Here is a 20125-nt window from a genome sequence, read left to right on the forward strand (position 1 = left end):
AACTACAGAGTGTGCTTTTATGATGTTTTTCAGCACAGTAATTCATATTAGAGATAGAAGCAGTTGCATGTTAAATAAAATCATTGAGCATTGTTCCCCTCGCATTGCAAAGAGCTGACTTATGTTGTTTTTAGATGCCTCCCATTAGAAAGTAAATATTCCTTCAATGCTATGCATTTCACAAAATTTAATAAAGACGAACTGTAAATAAAGTCACAGGGAGATTTCAGACAGTTTTATTAGGAGATTGTTGAAAAGAAAAAAGAAAATTAAATACAATAACAGTAAACGTGGTTCTCACATTGAAACCAGGCTCAAAGAACTAGGCTACCATAGAAAAATTTCCAATTCTTGCATTATGATGTAAAAACAGATTTTTGTACAGATTTTGTACAACAAAATTCGTAATAACCTTTTCTCATTTTTAGAAAACTTTAAATATATAGATAAAAATAGACAATTTTCATAGGTCCTACATGAAGATGAGTATGTTCTGTTCCAAGGGCTTGCATAGAGCGCAAATGTGGTTATAATATAGAACAACTAGACATTAATATTTTTAGGATTACAAAAGCATGGAAACCATAAAATGGGCACAATTTTACTTGTCTATACCAAAAAAATAAAAACCCAAACAAACAAACCAAAAACCCAAAAACAAAAACAAATTTCAAACCGACCTGTATAACTAAAAAAGGAGAAAAAACTTAAGTTACAGACTTAAAATAACATTTCATGAATTGTAATATTTACAACATGTTAGTAAGATTCTCTCTTAACATATAGCTGATAGCTTCTTTCTTTAATTCTTGCTAAAATTCCTTTTATACCAACCAAACACTAAAGCATTCTCAAAGGTCTTGAAAGTATGCATTTTAAAACTATTTAACCTACTTAACAGGTGACTCTATGCAAGGAGCAGAGCAATGGCTGATTCTACTACTTAGGTAAGTTGTAGGCTTTTTAAAAAATCTTTTAAAAAATGTATGATTCAAAAGCTTGCCACAAGTCCCTCCAATTTTAAGTGTTGTAATCCTTTAAAGACTGCATACAGGGAAAAGCAAGAAATACAACGAGGAATAGAATCTCTTGTGCTCAAACAACAAAAGATGGCTATGGAAAAACTATGCTTCGAAAACCAAGTTTCTACAAAGCATTTACTAATAGTATTTTAAATAAAAATATTGCTCCCTTTCAAGCAAGCTAAAATAGGAACTGTATATATAACTTTTTTTTACTGTAGTAAAAAATGGACTTAGCTGGTTAATAGCAAACTACACAAAAGAAATATGTTCCAGTATTGCAAGGAAGACCTAAAAACTATAGAAGCTTAGTGCCAGAGTATCTATAATGTTAATTTCCTCTCTTAGCCAAATGATTAGTACCAAATCAGAACTATCTTTAAACATTTTTAAGCTAGTTTTCTTGGACATTTGGGATTTTGCTCTTTATGGTAATAAATAATGCTATGATCATAAAATTTTAAGATGACAGCAAAATCATAAAATGCACAGCGACCGTCCTGATTCATAATATCAGTCTTTAAAGGTGTAACTCCAGATTAATAAAAACAAAGAGAAGGTAACTACAGTGTGTAATAAGCACTGTTTGCAGCTTTACTTCCAGTTATCTGCACAAAAGTGAAAACACATACTGTAACTTTCAAAAAGACAGTGAAAATAACACATAGGCACCCTTCCCTCTGACGGGGTGGGGGGGAAGCACAACACATTTTAACTTTATCACTCAGCGCTACATGGTATTGGACTGATACATCAAGGGTTTGTTAGGTTTTGTTTTTCAGCAACATTAACATAATATGACATTAACATATAAAAATATTTCTGGTGTTTTGATTTACTGTTCAGCCACAATCCATTCTCAATAGTGCAGTTTGGGGCACTAACTAGGGTTCAATATACAAATAAAAGTGGCTGACACAGAGTTCTGATGTCACCAGATGCTTAAGATCTCATTCATTAATACTGTGACTCCAGACAAATATTTACATGCCTGCATGCGTTAAAACCAGAAAGGTGTCTTTCTGACTAACAGGGTGACAAAACATATTTTCTAAAATTCTCATTTTCCTAAACTCTAGTATACTACTGCATACATAATACCTTCCTTGTATGTTTTATGTTTATATACTGTACATGTGACCAACAGTTTGAATAAGAAGCATCATTATTATTTTAAAATCTATATGCCACTACCAGTTTGGAATGAAAACATGTTACATTTATTTTTTTTTTTTAAGAAAAAAGACCTTCAGTGAAACCTTTTGGCTTATATTCAATGCTTCTTTTCAGATATGCAAAATGTTATTTCACTGGATTGTTGTCAACATCCAATTGTTGGTCTTTTGGAAGTATGTGAAAAAATCTTCAGGAGAAAACCCACAATTAGTTTAAAATCGAATGTAATAGAATATTACTCTTTGATTTATTGATTTTTTTTGTTTTTTTTGTTTTTATTTTTTGTTTTTTTTTTGTTTGTTTTTTGTTTTTTGTTTTTTTAGGAATCCTCTATGCCCCCTACAAGTTCATTTCCAAGTGTTCTTGCTGGTTTCTGGAGGACATAATTCTGAAGGTCTGAGTGATCACTGGTACAAGAGTCTTTTGATGTGCTCAGATCCAGAATTTTCAGAGGAGGAAAATGGTTCATTCCATTAAAAAAACAAAGCCAGGCCTTATTCAGGCCTGCCTTTAACTCTGTATACAAGTGTCCAGCAGCAAAGTTGCAGTGTTATTAACTGTAAGAAGTTTGATACTTGTACATTTACAAACATTCTCAGGTCTCTGGTATGAACCACAGGTGAAAATCAATGGAGGAAACTTTTTTTTTTTTGTAGAATACTTAAACTTTTAAAGAACATTAATACACAAAATTGAGGAAGTTCCCTTAAAAGGACTTTATTTTTTCCGAACTTTCCAATGACGAATGTCTGCAAAGTTCTTTACTATAACATGGATTTCTTCAACAGGAAAAATTCAGTACATGACAGTAGTTTTCAAATACAGTCTTCCATCTAAAAATGAACAATAAAGAAATAATTAATTTCATGACATCTGGGGGACAATTATGAATATAAAAAGCAAGTAGCCTGGTATAAAATTTGTAGATTTTATTCGATTTTCGCTTGTTTAGGAAGTAACATTTTCCACATATCCTTAAAGTTAATTTCATAATTATGTTGAGTTTCCATGATCAGAAGGAATACAGAATTTCTAGTTCTCATAAATATATATTTGTTATTTTGATATCAGTTTGAGAGCACTCAGAAAACAGATAAGAGTATGCGTGTGTGGGTGTTACTGATATGCAAAGCTAGTTGATTTCTGTTGAATGACAATTCCTTCCTCCAAGCTTGCAGAACCAAATTTTCTCTGAATGCACTCAGGTGTGTCTCCATCACGAAAGACTGAGCTCCCACCTCACTCCTTAGCAGTGTTGTTAAGCATACCATTTAATGTACCTATTGTGCACATTTGTTGCTACTTATATGAAAGCCATCTAGGTTATTTCATCACTGTCAAGGAACTATATAGTCTTTCCTCCTTGAAGTGAAATTAGCCAAACAATTAAATGTTAAGAAGGAAATATATTACTCAACTTTTACCAATTAAGAAACCCACGGTTATGTGAAAAAGCAAATCAAATATTGGACACATGCAATAATCCCATTCGAATGAGACAGAAATAAGAAATGGGAAATTATGGGATGCCTGGGTGACTCAGCAGTGGTTGATGTCTGCCTTTGGCTCAGGGCGTGATCCTGGGATCTGGGGATGAAGTTCCACATCAGGCTCCCTGTGAGGAGGCTGCTTTTCTCCCTCTGCCTATGTCTCTGCCTCCCTTTCTCTCTGTGTCACTCATGAATAAATAAATAAAATCTTAAAAAAAAAGAAATGGGAAATTAAAAATCCAGAGGAAAAACAAAACAAAATGTAAACTCATTTCTCAAATGTAGCACTCTTCAAGCTGCCAACTTTGTGGTGTGGACTAAATTTTGGATATATTTGTATAAAATATATCTAAATTCCAATTTATAAGATCTACAGTAGAAGGTAATAAAATTTTTCCAAGCATTTTTAAAACTGAATATTGCCATAAATGTTTGCAAAATGACTGGTAGCTGACCGATAGTGTTAAAATATAAAGAAACAATCTACAATAAATCCAGGAAATAGAAAAATACAGTCTAAATATGTGCAGCTCTCACTTTCAACATTAAGTTCATTGAATTCTTTCACATAATATATAGTAGACACAGTAACTCATAAGGAACTTAAAACCAATGTTAAACCACTTTTTACTTCATAGAAATACTGGTGTGCCCAAATTTTACATCCCTATTCTGTTTGATTTTAGCTTAAACTCTACAGTCGGAATATGACCTCTAAAACATCATAGAACTCTGTTTTATTCATTGATATATCCCCCAAACCTAGTACATGTTCAATAAATATTTGTTATACATATGAATCAGAGACAAGTTTTGTGAGACTTACACGAAGTAGATATTGAAATAAATAAAATATATATTTAACATATTACATTCTTAACATCCAATATCCACCATTTGCCTTCAACAGCATGAAAACCAATGTCCATCATATCAATCTCATACTGGCTAATTTCTAATAAGATATATCAAGTATTGGTTACCTCAATAAAATTAATCCAATTCAACTTTAATAATAACATTTATTTGTTATTAATAACATTATTATTAAATTATTGTTATTAATATCATTATTTATTTATTAGGATCTCTAAACATCCTTATCTTCCCTGTTCAATAATCATATATCAACATTATTTTTAATATATACAACATCTAATAATGACAGTGACTATCTGTTCCCCCTAAGTGGCATACACACTTGGATATATACTATCTGAGATTCACAAATGAAAATATATTATTAAACCAACTATTTTTGAGCCATGACTTAAAGGCATGCAAAACTATGCTCAATAATCACCTTAGAAATGTTGTCTAAAAACATTTTACTTCATGGTCAGTAACAATAATCTTTCATTAATGCTAAATATTACTATAGCTCCCAAGTAGCCCTTGTGATAATATTCAATAAAGATAGAAATTTCCTAAATCAAGTATTAAACTAATACCAAAATCAAAGTCATAACATTTTAATGAAAATTTCTTTCGAAGGATACAACAGTATCATATTAACATATTATGAAATATTTATTGTTTTTGCATGGAACATGGTCTGATTTCTTGTTTGCTTGATTACACCCACCCATGAGACAAAACTATGTTTTTCTCACTTACATTAGAGATATAAATATAGATATATAGATAACTTTTTAGTTTTAGCTTAGCAGGAATTTCAATTATTCACTTTAGAAATAAACCTAATAAACTTGGTATTTATAAAAATAAGCTAAATTTTCAGCTTTTCATTTACTTAGTACCAGGTGGCTAAAATTTGCACCTTTTTAGAGATAACTTTGATCATAATTATTTTTACTATGTAAGGCAACACATTTTATAAAAATCTAGTCATAGAGGATTCAGAAGCAACGGAGGAATACTATATTTTTACCAAAGTTTTCTAAGTCTTAACCTTTAATTACTTCATCCCTACTTCTTTATCCTTTGAACTGTCTCAGTATTTCTGCTATATATAATTATGTTGAGAGCATTATTTCCACTCTTACCTTAAAAAAAAAAAAGGCAATGTTTCCTAGCACTAGACAAGGGGACAAGAGACATTCTTAACTTTCCCCAAATTCAAATTCCCTCACAATATCTATGGAAAAGTATTTGCTCATAATTAACATTTCAGGGTTTGTTTTGATTTTTTAAAATCTTTGCACATTGAAAAAGAAAAAAAATAAAATCTTGAAAAACAGCTTTTGAATCTTCCGTGCTGTCTACATCCTGATAGGTAGAAAGATTCTAGCAGCAAAGAGTTGTTACCCAAAAATAATTCACTGAGCGTAAATACTTGTTTTGAGAGATTTACTAGCCAAATTCTTCACCAAGGCCTACCAGGTGCTACATAATTTGATACAATATTTTCCTCTCTAATCTTATCTATTACCACTTTCCCCTCTTCCATGACCCTGGCTCTCCTTTGCATTCTAGGACATGCCAAGCTCTGTACTGTGTTGGAATATTCAGGCCTGTTCTTACTTATAAAATCTAGAAGGTAAATACCTCCTCCTTCCCTGTTTATTTTTCTGCTCCCTTAAATGGAACTTCTCTAGATAGAGAGCTCCTATTTATTCTTTAATATAAGCATCCTAGGAATGAACTCCTTAGCATTTGTCTCACTTTGAAGTTACATCTGGGGAGCCTACTACACAACTGAGAACCACAGAAGTAGCATCCATATCTCTTATCCCATCAGTATTAGAATGACAGCATTCAGCATGATGCTTGCCTTAAAAATTTTATGCAGTCTCAAATAACAAACTTTTGGAGAAATAAATCAATATGCTTATATGACAAAAATAATTACCTTTAGCATTTTAATGTCTGCCTGAAACTAAATTTTATTTTATTTTATTATTTTATTTTATTTTATTTTATTTATTTTATTTTATTTTTGGAGGAGGGATGAAGGGATAGGAAGAGAGATAATCTTAAACCGGCTTCATGCCCAGCATGGAGCCCCATATAGAGCTTCATCTCACCACCATGATATCATGACATGAGCTGAAATTGTGTCAGAAGCTTAACCAACTGAGCCACCCAGGCATCCTTAAAACTAAATTTTAAAATGAAACTATATTCATTAAAAAATATAACAATGATATTTATTTTGAAAGCATCTTTATCACAGGTCATATATAAAATACATTTATAAAAATAATATACATTATATTTATATTCTCAGTATCTTATCTACTATAATTCTACTTTTAATAAATGTCTCCTTGCATTTTTGACTAATGTTCCTAACAGATGGACAAATGCATCAAGCATTAAAGATGCCAGCTATAAAATAGATCCCACCTGCTACAGTTAAGGCATTTCCATGATTAAATAATACTTGGGCATCAGAGATTATCTGCCTTAGAATTAACTAGAAGCAGATATACACCAGCCACAGACAGACCGTGGAGAGTAACTGTCTCTCCTTTTGACCACAAAGCCTAACTTTCAAATCAATTCTACTTTATAATTTTGTCATCCTTATTGAAACATACTTACGGATAATTGAAAGTCTGTAAGGAAAAAAATAATTTTATATTGTTCTGGAGAAATTATACTGGTCCTGAAATCCACAGCAAATATCTCCATTTGTATGTACCTAGAGAGCTAACAACAAGCCTCTGAATTATAGGACTATGGGTCTATCTCAGGCTTCTGATAACAAACCACCTGAGTAAAAGTTGAATGGCAAGGGTGCTAGGAAAGATATATGGGCCCATAATTCACACTGAGCTACGTTTTTATGTTATATAATAATGGTTTCAATATTTCCCTTTCTTGAGTCTTTCAACAGCAAGCAAAGCCATGGGGCCATAGAGAAGGCTCTACAAAAACAAGCTATAGACGAAGGTCATTCCATGGCTAAGACTTGTTATTCAGAGGTGTGTGTTGTTTGCATCTGAAAACTCAGAGGTCTTATCTATGTATTTTGCTTTAAGGGCTGCCCTTTGTACATTATACTTACCTTCTAACTAGATAATCTTAATACCTATCCACTATTTTTTGTACTATATTTATTTCTGCACGTGTTGACCACAGAAAAACATGTTTTCTGTTTCTTCTTGTTGCTGGGCCAGGTTTACCAAAAAATTATTCCTTAATACCTCAAATGGATGAGAGTTTTTTTTTTTAATCAAGTAAATTAGCAATAAAGGCAATAATTATTAGTAGCATAGCTAATATTTTCTGGCATTTGTGTTCAAGATACTATGGTTTTAAGCCTGAACTTCCCAACAACTCAACAAAATATATCTCCTCAGTGCCTTTTACCTTTTCTAAAATATTTTATTTATTTATTTGAGAGACAGAGAGAGAGAGCACACGAGCAGGGTGGGGGAAGAGAGCAACAGAGGAGAGGGAGAGGGAGAAGTAGACTCCCCATTGAGCGGAGAGCCCATCTCCATCTCCATCCCAGGGACCTGGGATCATGACCCAAGCCAAAGGCAGATGCTTAACTGACTGAGCCACCCGGGCACTTTCTTAGTGCCTTTTAGAAGTAGGCTATTAAGCTTGAAAAACTTATGTATCTTGCACATTTTCACAGAGCTAGCAAATAAAAGTGCAGGTATTTGATATGTGTATGAACCCAAATTTCACATCCAGTCCATTACATTTCCTTTCTTTAATAAGTAGTGGACTCTCATTGCAGGAAATACCATGCCTCTGACTTGGAGGGGTAAGGGCTTGACTCTCAGTACCTTTAGCCTGCCTGCCCTGTGGATCTATTCCTTGCTATCTTCCCCAAGACAGCAAGGAATAGATTCTGCATTCTTTCAGTATGCAGAATTTCAACTGAATAAATTGAAATGAGAACTAGAATTCTGATGGTTTGGTTTCAGACAAAATATCTTTCCTTTAACACTATGATTATTTGCTTTTGTATGGGAGGTTGATTTGACAGAAAAATCATCAAGATACACTTTGGGCATGGGAGTATTTAATTAAAAAGTCTATTCTAATTAAAAGCATTTGGGAGTAGGGAGTGAATGAAACTATTTAAATTACAAATTCCTAATAGTTCCAAAGTTCATTGTGATTTGATGCTTACAGCTATAATTTGGTGTATAAGAAAGTAGCTAGATCATGGAATAACTTATTGCAGGTGTAAATTTTAGTATATTTACTGTTACTATGCCGATTTAGATCTATAGATAATGACTTAAAATTTTTAAAAATCCCTTGTAAAAATGGATCTCAGCCTTTAATATTAAAGTTGAAGCTGGGGGACCTGGGTGGCTCAGTCACTTAAGGTTCCAACTCTTGATTTCAGCTCAGGTCATGGTCTCAGGGTCCTGAAATGGGGCCTTACATTTAGGTTCCATGCTGTGGGTAGAGCCTGCTTCGGATTCTCTCTCCCTCTCCTTCTGACCCTCCTGGCTCTCTCTCTCTCTCCCTGACCCCTCTCAAAAAATATATAAAAAAATACAGTTGAAGCCCTCAGATGGTACATATAGGAATATTATATATTAAGTATATAGTATATCATTTGCTGTGGCAAAGGAGGAAGAAACAGGGGATCTGTCACAAAATTTCTAATTTTGGTTGATTTGGGTTCATGTATTAATTTTACTATTTTGCTGTAATGTTTTTGCAGGTATTATTATATGTAGTTATTGGTAATGTCTAATACATATAGACAGATATAAAATTTAGCTTTCATTCTATATATACTTTAAAACTAGAGTATTGAATACCTTGATTATTTATTTTTAAAACTAATGAAATTTGTTCAATAACAATCACACTATATAACAAGATTTTTATATTAGAAGATAGCATACAAATTGGAACAATTTCAAATTGTTTAGTTGGATGACATCTGAAATCCAGTTCTTTCATTGTATGAAAACTATGTGAAATCATTAATAAGGGAGTATGCTAGTGAAAGATATCACATTATATACAAATAGATGTATATTCTAGTTTTGAACAGAACTTCCTTGCAAATATCCACAAAATCTCTAACATGTCTTTTGTACAAAGGGCTTAATAAATTACATTTCCTGTTAGGAAGTAGCTTGATTAAAAATGGCATCTATTTGTTCAAAACTTATATTCCAGACACCTATAATCTAACAAAATTTGCTGCTCTCACAAAACAGTTGTATGTGTATATATATCTCACTACTCCAGAACTGAGGAAAATATTAACATAACCAAGGGCAAACATATAAGATCATATATCCAGAAAGTTTAATATTTACTTAAAGAATATTAGTTTAATATTAGCCTTGAGCCTCTCTCAACATAATGTCCTAATCATGTGAAGTAAGAGAAACCAAAACAAGTGATGAAAACAAATGTTAATGATTCATGTGATATTTGATAAGACAACGAGAGGAAGTCAAAATAAAAGCAAACAAACAGGAACAGATGGGAAGGATCTTTGTCAAGTCATAACCCCTCTTCTAAAACCCCCAAAGGAAGAAGCTAATTAAAGAAAATATTGTTTCTTGCTTTTTTTATATAATTTTATATTTAGAGTAAGAACATTCTGCAACTGCTAAAGCAAAGAAGCAGAGACACAAAGTCTACATTTAACATGAGAAATATTTTAAGAGAGATTGATGTTCAGCACAGGCCCTTTTACAAGAGGATTCTGAGTAAATATCATTTCTTCTCATGAAATGCAGCTAATAACAGCCTAAGTGATTTCCAGAAGTTATATTCAAGGTTATGTTCAAATATAATTAAAAAGTAAAAACTGAAAAAGTTGCAACAAATTTTGAATTTTATGTAACTCAGCGTTTGTAGCTGCAGAAGTTGAGGCCCACAGAATTGGGTCAAAGTGAAAGACGACTAGATCCCAGATTCCTTTTGAATGCTCCATGTAAGTACCTGATTCTCTTCTAAAGAGTGGGCATGGACTTCTTATATAAGAGCATTGCAACAGGTGTATTCCATATATATTAGCCAAATATATTGGTATACGCAGTGGGTTATGGGTTACCTAATGGAACAATATGGCTCAGCTCATTTGAAATCAGAGCAGATAATCTCATGTTTATTAAAAGGCTAATATGAAGTAAATCTCTAGTGGTTAATAATGAAGACAAAAAAGTATAATCAAAAACTTTTATAAATTTTTCGGTTCCCTTCAAAGAAAAAAGTAAATGACAGAACACAGTCTAATTTAAAACAAGTTCTTGGGGGCAGCTTGGGTGGCTCAGTGGCTTAGCACTGCCTTCAGCTTGTGGTTGAGTCCCACTGCCCTCAGCTTCAGGTTGAGTCCCACGTCAGGCTTCCTGCGTGGAGCCTGCTTCTCCCTCTGCCTGTGTCTCTGCCTCTCTCTCTCTCTCTCTCTCACTGTCTCTCATGCGTAAATAAATAAAATCTTTAAAAATAAATAAATAAAAATAAATAAAACAAGTTCTTAGAAGATCATTTAAAACTATGATACACACTTTGAAAGGTAACTAAGCTTTAGCCTAAGACAATAAAAGTGCAACTGTCTGTTTCATGTGAAGGGACTTTGTATCAGACCTTAAGTTAAGCACCAGAATCAAGGAGAGACCCAAACTTTGACAATTGGAGAATTTGAAGCAGGTGGAACTGGACTATAGGCATTGTATGGCTAGAAAGGATCATCACTGAGCAAGTTGGTCTAATCACATCCTTTCTAAATGGGATGCTAACTAGACAACCAGTAACGAAAGTTGGATTGAAGAATGTTCAGGGAAGGCATATGAAGATCCACAGATAGCTGTGGCTAATCTCAGCTGGTGTGGAGTTACTTAGTCAACTCTAGCCCTAGGCAAAATACTTTTCCCAAAATGGCTAGATCGCTTAAAATATCTCAGTTCCTCTGAGAAGTGACATTCTTATTGTCGATCTCTAAAAGAAGAGGCTCTTTTCCTCAATTTTAGGCTCCATGATGATACTCTCTGGAATAATTTACTACCCAAAGAGTAATTTCACTACCCAAGATTAAGATAATTCTGTTTTATTGGGTACTAACGATCTTTTATTCTGCAACTCAAGAATCTTCCTCAGTTGGGGTAGAGATCTGGACCCCGTGGTTCTATGCATTGACATCTATTTAGGAACTCAATGTTCTTAAAAGCATACCTCCATGACTGCAGCCAAGCAAAATTGATTAAGAAAAATCATATCATCAACTCTCTACTGTTTATCTATGCATTAGGGAACAGACCATTCTAATACATAATGTTAGAAATTAGCCCTCTAACAAAATTTTTTAATCGTGAATAATCAGCCTATATTCATAGAGACAGAGTTTGGATCCTATATATCATATTACTAGATCGTAAGTGCTGTCACAGCTATGTGTCACAGCTGTATATTTTGTATATTACTAGTTCCTTGAACATTGTTTGGAACCTGGTAAGTGCTCAATAAAAATATATATAGAAGGAATTATCAAACTAACATCACAAAATAAGGGGAAGATGGATATTGTGTGCCCCTGAATACCTTGAGAAAAATATAGTCTTGTGTGGGTGATCTACTGACTTAAGATACATGACCTGAGACAAATCATGAGGAAACATCAGATGCAAAATGTTGAACACTCCATTAAGACTGCATTCTCCCAAATGTCAACTTTACAAATTTTTTTAAAGTCCAAGGAAGAGCTCAAGATCAAAGAGACTAAAGCAAAATGACAAATAAATATAATATGTGATACTAATGTGGATTCAGTAATGGTATAAAAATGAGATAAAGGGCATGATTGGGTCAAATTACAAAATCAGAATTTTGACATCAGATTAAATAAGAGTACTGTGCCAATGAAGTGTTTACTGAACTGATAAATATACTATGTTTATGTATGAGAACATCCTTGTGTTTAGTAAATGCCCCCTGAAATATGTATGGGTAAACATAGTGGGTAAAGGGCCACGATTTATACAACTTATGCTCAAAAGCTTTAGAAGATACCATGCAGGTGGAAATAATTAAAAAGCACATGGGAACAAAATATTAATAATAGATGAATCCTGGTAAAGGACATATGAAAGTTTTAATAGTTTTTTTAAATTTTTCTGTGAGTATGGTTTTCTTTCAAATACAAGTTAAAAAATAAAATAGTTTGCTAAATGATATAAAGTTTAAATACTTCACCAATATCGTATTTATCAATAACTCATTGAGAACATACACTCTACTATCCATATATACTGTTCTACTGGCTACATGGATGGGATTCTCATAGAAAATGTTTTCTGCTTAACAACAAGGCTTTCAAGAAGTCCTATTCAGGTATTAGACAGTAAGAGGATACTTAGTGATTTTCTTAATAGAGTTTTCCTGAAAGACCAGGTTCAGTTTCATGAAAATTACCGGACTGAGGGTGTGGACATAAGCTGGATTCTGGTCTATTGGTTCATTTTGTTTAAATGGTAATTTTATAATTGTAAAGTTTATGAAGTCTGCTTAACTGTATTACCTGTTAGTTGGTTAGTTAGGACTATGTATGCTAATGTGCATTTGTTGGTATACAGAAAGTACTGTTCTGATTAACTGTGTCTGAAACACAAATTATCTTTTAAAAGTTTATAAAAAACAAATAAAAAAGCAGAACACAGACCTCTTTAAAGTTCTGTTTTGTTTCTGTAAACAAAGAAAAATAATATTGCTGGTAGATCTACTTTGGTAAGGGATCTCTGTGTGTGTGTGTGTGTGTGTGTGTGTGTGTATTCTAATTAAGCATTCATTAGTAAGAAGTGGGAAACCATCACAGTGGTTAATGTACCAGCAAGTGAGAATGGGGTTCTTTATACTTAGGTTACCTTGTCCTGATTGGAAGGTGAGACCTCCCAACTTCAGCAAAGTAAAGCATAGTAAAAACCTTTCATTACTTTCTCCATTCTTCTATTCATTCCTGGAATAAAGAAGACTAAGACACAGATAGGCAAGGAAATAATCATTTGAGGGCATATCTGAACTTGAATGATGAAGGGATAAATTATCTACTATGTCTATAATTAGAAAAAAGTGATGCCTTATTTGATAAAACAAAATATTGCAGGAAAGGGAAACGGATCTTTCAAATTAAGCATTTATAGCCTTCAGAACTGCAAGAAACAGTCAAAATCCTCAGTGAATAAATTGTTTTCAGAATACACTTATGTGTTATCTCTGGGGAGAAAAAAACAACAAAGGTGACAATTAGAAGAACAGCTCTTGAAAAGCCCAGTTATTTTCTTTTAAGTTTGGAGGGTTATGTGCTCGCTTCGGCAGCACATATACTAAGTTTGGACGGGAAAGTCGTCTTCTTTTAAAACTCCCACATTTTCTTTTTTTAAGATTTTAAATTTTTTAAAATTAATTAATTTACTTATTTATGATAGTCACAGAGAGAGAGAGAGCGAGAGAGAGAGGCAGAGACACAGGCAGAGGGAGAAGCAGGTTCCCTGCGGGGAGCCCAATGTGAGACTCGATCCCAGGACTCCAGGACCATGCCTTGAGCCAAAGGCAGACACTCAACCACTGAGCCACCCAGGGTCCCATAAAATTCTCACATTTTCTTTTTTTTTTTTTTCATTCTCCATTTTTTCCATTTTCTCCAGCATGACTGAATGAGCAATTTAATAAAGTTATATTTGTTTAGGGAAGTACCTGTAAGTGAAGAAAGTTCAAAATCTCTAGAGCTCTGACACATTTATATAATGCTGAGCCAAAATACTGGCCCAGTGCTAAATTTGACAAATGACAAACTTCCATGAAAAGGTCTCAAATTTTTTAAATAAATTTGAGAAATGTTATAACTAAAGAAATGACATTTTTGTGGAGAACAGTTTTTCTTTATATCTTATCTAATGGAATCCTCAACTGTTGTTTAGACAGTATATGGGTAAGAATAGTAACATGTTACACAAGAATTATTAAATAAGGTAGCCCTCCATGCACTAAATTTTAAAATTAGCCCACAAGAGACCAGCCCAGAGAAGTGTAAAGTTATATTAAAGAGACAGAATAGCAAACAGGCAAGAAAATGTGTTGACAGGACCATCACATTTAAAGAAAGAATATGGGAATTAACAGTGTCCAAAAAAGTAGCCTAGAGAAAGCAGTTAATCTGGCAAGTTTTGCAAGTGCCCATGTAGGCACCAATCAGGGATAAGGTTCCCTTCAAAGAGTGATGCACACACTTGGTCTACCTTTAGATATATTCTTAAGTCTAGAAAATATTTGATTATATAATACTCCTTATTTCGATACCATTCTTGCCAGATAATTTGATGGCTTATTTTCTGCTTAGCCACTTTGGTAGGAAACCTGTAAGAAGAACAGTAATGCTCGCTGCCTTCTGATATTCACAATCCTCGTGTGATCCCCATCTCCTCTAAGTATGGACTCTAGCCACCGCCTTGCTTCTAATGAAGAGAATATGGCAAAAGTGAAGAAAAGTCACTTCCAAGATTAGGTTATAAACAATTGACTTTTATCCTGCTGGCAGACACTCTCTCTGGATTTTTTCACTTGGTTGAGCTGCTGAAGTAGGTTGCCATGCATTGAACTGCCCTATGGAAAGTCCTTGTGGCAAAGAAATGATGGTGGTCTCTGGCCAGTAACCAACAATCCAACACCCTTGAGAATGGGAGGCATGCCAACAGCCACATGAGTAAGCTGAGAAGTGGATCTTGCCTCAGTTGAGTTTAGAGTTCACTGCAGTCTCTTCCAACACCTTTTGTAGCCTGGAAGAGACCTCTAAGCAGATGACCCAACTAAGCTCTTCCCAGATTATTCATATACAGAAACTGTGAGATAATAAATGCTATAAACCACAAAGTTTAGACATAATTTGTTGTGCCACAGCACATAATTAATATTTCTTTCTTTATAAGAAAGATGTGCTGGTCAATGTCACAAATAAATATTTCAGTTCTTGTGACTTACAGTATGTTTTAGTATAGTACCTCAGTTTGCTTTCTTCTGGAACACAGAAAAGATTGATGACCTGACTCTGGTTCATGTGAAGTCATCAAGCCAAATGCCACTTTGTGAGGTCTCTTGGAAGCTTGCCTACACATCAGAGAAACAGCAAAACCAACCTGTGTGTTCGCCAGTACAGTATTTGTCTTACTACATCAAAATAATTTTTAAATCTTTTTTTTTCATTTTTACTTATTCATTTACCTTTGAGAGAGTGAGCGAGCAAGCAGAGGGGGAGGAAGGGCAGAGGGAGTGGGAAACAGCATCTCAAGCAGACTCCCCATTCAGTTGGATTTCACGACCTTGAGATCATGACCTGAGCTGAAACCAAGGGTCGAATGCTTAACTGACTCAGACACCCAGGCGTCCCTACATCAAACTACTTTTTAAAAACTCTCTGATTTGCTACTAATGGAATAAATTATTCTAAATCAGAATGTTTTCACAACTTTAGAGGATTTATCTTTTAAAAATAGATATTACCTATATATAAATATATCTATGCATATATAAATATATATTAAATATGTATATCTTCTATTAAAGTGGTAGTAACTTTCCTTATATTACCTTAGGGCAATTTGATTCTACTAGAAATAAAAAATAGGTTCTTCATAAAGATTTATGATCTTATTTCATGATATATGGTGGCCTCAGAAATAACAATGATAATTGTTAATAGTCTAATTCTTGTACTATACTTCTCTCGGAATAATACTGATTACATCAAATATTTGATGCAATGTGACAGAAGTAACCATCCCAGGAAATTGTATAGCTCCATAGTGCTGAAGTTATTACCTTTTAACAAATTACCAAAAAAAGAAAGGACAAAAAAAATCTAGATCTCTCTATTAAAAGCACTTAGAAAGATACTAGTTTGAAGAAGAAGCCAGACAATCTTTTTAATGTCCCTCCATCGGTAGTGATGATTGGCTAGGTTCAATTTTGATTAAACCTGGTATCTTGCAATATTTGAAACTATTATTTATCATGCTGTGTATTTTCCAAAGAAACAGAGATAATTCTTTGCAAATTCATCAGGAAAATATCAATGAAACCAACCACAAACAATGACAAATATAAGCCACTAAATGCTTTCTAAAGTGGAAAACAATGAAAAGACAAGAGAACCAGAATGTGCTATTACAAAAATATGCAATGCTAATAGATAACTTTGCAGTTTACAAATTGTCTCTGTCTCTAGACACAAAGAATTTCAGGACACATCTGAGCACTCTGGACTTACTTACAGTTTATGTTTAAATTCCAATTTGTCCTCAGCATATATTAAATTCCATGAGATTGTCAAATTTCTTTAATTCAATTTCAAAAAATAAACACAAAAACTCTACAAATAAACATTTAAAGTATATTATAATAAATGTGCATATATTTAGGAAGAAAAGATCAATGCTGATATATGTATATTTCATGCCCACTATGAAATTCTGCCCTGGGTCATGGTAACATAGGCCACTATTTCCATTAGAATTAATAGCTTGTGGCTGTGGTTACTGTCAGTATTGCCTTATTTCCCCATCACTACCAATTGTGACATGAATAAAATTAACTTATGTCACCATGTAGATCATTATATCCTGAATTAAGGTTAGATTTCGAGAGACATTATGAATTTAAGGAACTCATTGGGGCTTATGTCAAAACCACTTTATAATAAAATCTTTATTTTTCCACCAGAGAAACTGTATACTTTTTTTTAGTGCTTAAATCACAGCTGCACTTAGTACCAAATTGCTCAACCACGAACGACTAATTTTATCATAATATCCTCGATTCAGGGGCGTCTGGGTGGCTCAGTGGTTGAGCGTCTCCTTCTGCTCAGGGCTTCATCCCAGGGTCCTGGGATCGAGTCCCACATTGGGCTCCCTGAAGGGAGCCTGCTTCTCCCTCTGCCTAGGTCTCTGCCTCTCTCTGTGTCTCTCATGAATAAATAAATAAAACCTTTAAAAAATATATATATATCCTTGATTCATTTCAACTGGACAAACTTGGTTCTATCTTTAAGGAAACTTACTTGTATAGCTATAAGAATATTAACTTGCTTAAGTCTTGATTAATAAATATTGCCTGTTTTCCCACCGTGACAGCATTATGGTGTCTGTATGAAAAGCTTACTTTATCAGCCCTCTTTAACAGGTCTGGTTCTTTGCTAGTTCAGTGCTCAGATGAGAATTCTCTCAATGCTTCAACTCTAACCAGACATTTGATGACTTTATTACCAAATGTCTTATGTACTGAAAAATCATGGTACTCCTAAAGCTTAAAATATGGTGTAGGACTAGTATTATTTTGGCATAACACACACTTTGTTGTGATAATTCAAAACACTATTACACGAGCATTTTTTATTTACTTACCAAGTCTAAAGTGTAATTTTTACTTTCCCTTCATCAAAATAAGAATGTATTATACTGTTCAAATGATTGCAAAGAATATGTATGCATCAGAGGGAAAGCTAACAATACAAGTAAATTATTGTCGTTTTTTTTGTTTATGGCTCTATTCAATGTAGTTTGATTACTTGAAAGGACTGATATCCAACATATTGCCATATGAAACAATATCATGAAAAATACATGTCTCTTAATGCAAGAGTTGAATTGACAGTTTGTCATAGGAAAAATCTGCAGAATCAACAAAGATGCAAAATAAATAAGTCAAAATGTGAATTATCTAATATACTGCTATGTATTTTTAGCATTCTCTATTCTAATTTTATGTATATAATCTAGTACTGTAAATTTTGGGGTCCCAGTTTTATTATACTCACTTTAATGAACAAAATTCGATGCTGAGTAATCCATCCTTTCTAACTGCCATTTAAAAAAAAAGCTACTTAGGAAATATCAGAAAGGGTGAGAGAACATGAGACTCCTAACTCTGGGAAACTAACAAAGGGTAGTGGAAGGGGAGGTAGGCAGGGGGATGGGGTGATGGGTGACGGCCACTGATGGGGGCACTTGGTGGGATGAGCAGGGTGTTATACTATATGTTGGCAAATCGAACTCCAGTAAAAAAATACAAAAAAAAGCGCTACTTAATGTTTACTCTACTTAAAAAAAATTATTAGGTCATTCATTACAAGCAAGGTTGGTAGACAAATGTATTAATTCCTAGTCATTTGAACATCCTTTGCTTCTTAATGTTGCATTTATTACTCTTATTATAGCTTTTTCTTGGGGGAGAGATGACTTGACACTCTAGCCTTTATCAGAAGAATAACAATATTAAGATTGAGTAAAGAGATTCTGTATTTCAACATAAGGCCTTAATGGTGTCCACAGCTGTATTTCTTGTCTGGACTTCACAGTCAAACTGTCTCATACTTAAGTTCCAGCTCCATATTCACCCGGATGTATACTCTTCATCTCTATCTAAATGCCCCATTGGCCTGGATCTCTTTTCTGGTCCACCTACTTCAAATTACCAACTGCTGTTTTCTATGTCCTATGAGTTGATTTTCCCTTATACTTCACTGCTCATTCCCACTTATTCCTTGCACAACACCAGAACTTAGATTTGCATTACCTCACTTCTGAATTTGTTATATTCTTCTTTATTCTCACTCTAGATCAACACTTCCCATGCAATATTTATATTGAATTTAGGAGTTAATATATTGATTTTAGATATAAAACAAGGGGTTCAAAATGTAAAACAAAGTGAAGCAGATAAATATTCCTAAATATTATTAGGAATTTGTTTTAAAGCCATACTCAGAAACACTCATAATATTTATGTCTCTTCTTTTGAAAAAAATTATATAAAATATGTCAATAATATAACTTCTCAGAGGATATTTACAAATGTATATTTAAAATCTTTACAAATCACCCAACTGGAATTAACTGGTTGACTTGTGTTCTGAAAGTACTTTGTTCACATTTCAGTAGTCCTAGACCAAAGCAGTACTTCATTAAAAGAGAATGATCAATTTTTTGCATCTTTAAGGGAAAAAATCAAATTTTCTAAATTTCAGATTCAATCTATTAAATTAATTTTGGGCCTCAAATACATGTTCCCAAAAGTTTACTAGTGGGTTTTTATAAACAACAACACAAAAAATGAGTTCTATTGGAAAAACCTCAAAGTATGACTACCAAAAATGCTTATAGACAATGTTTGTTTTTAAATATAGAGACATGTAGGTACATGATTTGGCCATATCTGATGTTAAAATAATTCCTGATTTCATGTAAAAATTTAATGTATAAATATTTCATATTTTATATAACTAAAATTTGACTTATTTCCTACCATGCTGATACCTGACACCCACAGTTTTATCAAAAGGAATTAACTCAGTATATATTCTACTAGAACTACTTATTTATGTCTATATCCCACTAGATTATATATTATCTAGAAAAGATAAAATGTGTTTTGCATTTTTTTCTGGCCCCAGCATTTGATGTATAAGCATTCGTTAGAATGATTAGTTACAACAGATAGATTTATCAAGAATTAGTGACAATAGACAGTTTGCCAAAATTCATCCCATGAGAT

General features: G+C 33.3%; 1 protein-coding gene across 1 annotated transcript in view; it reads right to left on the reverse strand.

Annotated features, from left to right (window-relative positions):
* Window positions 1-220: 220 nt before the first annotated feature.
* DACH1 (dachshund family transcription factor 1) overlaps window positions 221-20125 on the reverse strand; it is a 419184-nt gene continuing 399279 nt past the window's right edge. Inside the window, exon 11 of the mRNA XM_026017695.2 lies at window positions 221-3031. Within this exon, the coding sequence (XP_025873480.2) occupies window positions 2994-3031 (38 nt within the window). The 3' untranslated portion in view covers window positions 221-2993. The remainder of the gene's footprint in view (window positions 3032-20125) is intronic.

The sequence above is a fragment of the Vulpes vulpes genome, chromosome 6 (genome assembly GCF_048418805.1).
Source record: "Vulpes vulpes isolate BD-2025 chromosome 6, VulVul3, whole genome shotgun sequence".
Taxonomy (NCBI): domain Eukaryota; kingdom Metazoa; phylum Chordata; class Mammalia; order Carnivora; family Canidae; genus Vulpes; species Vulpes vulpes.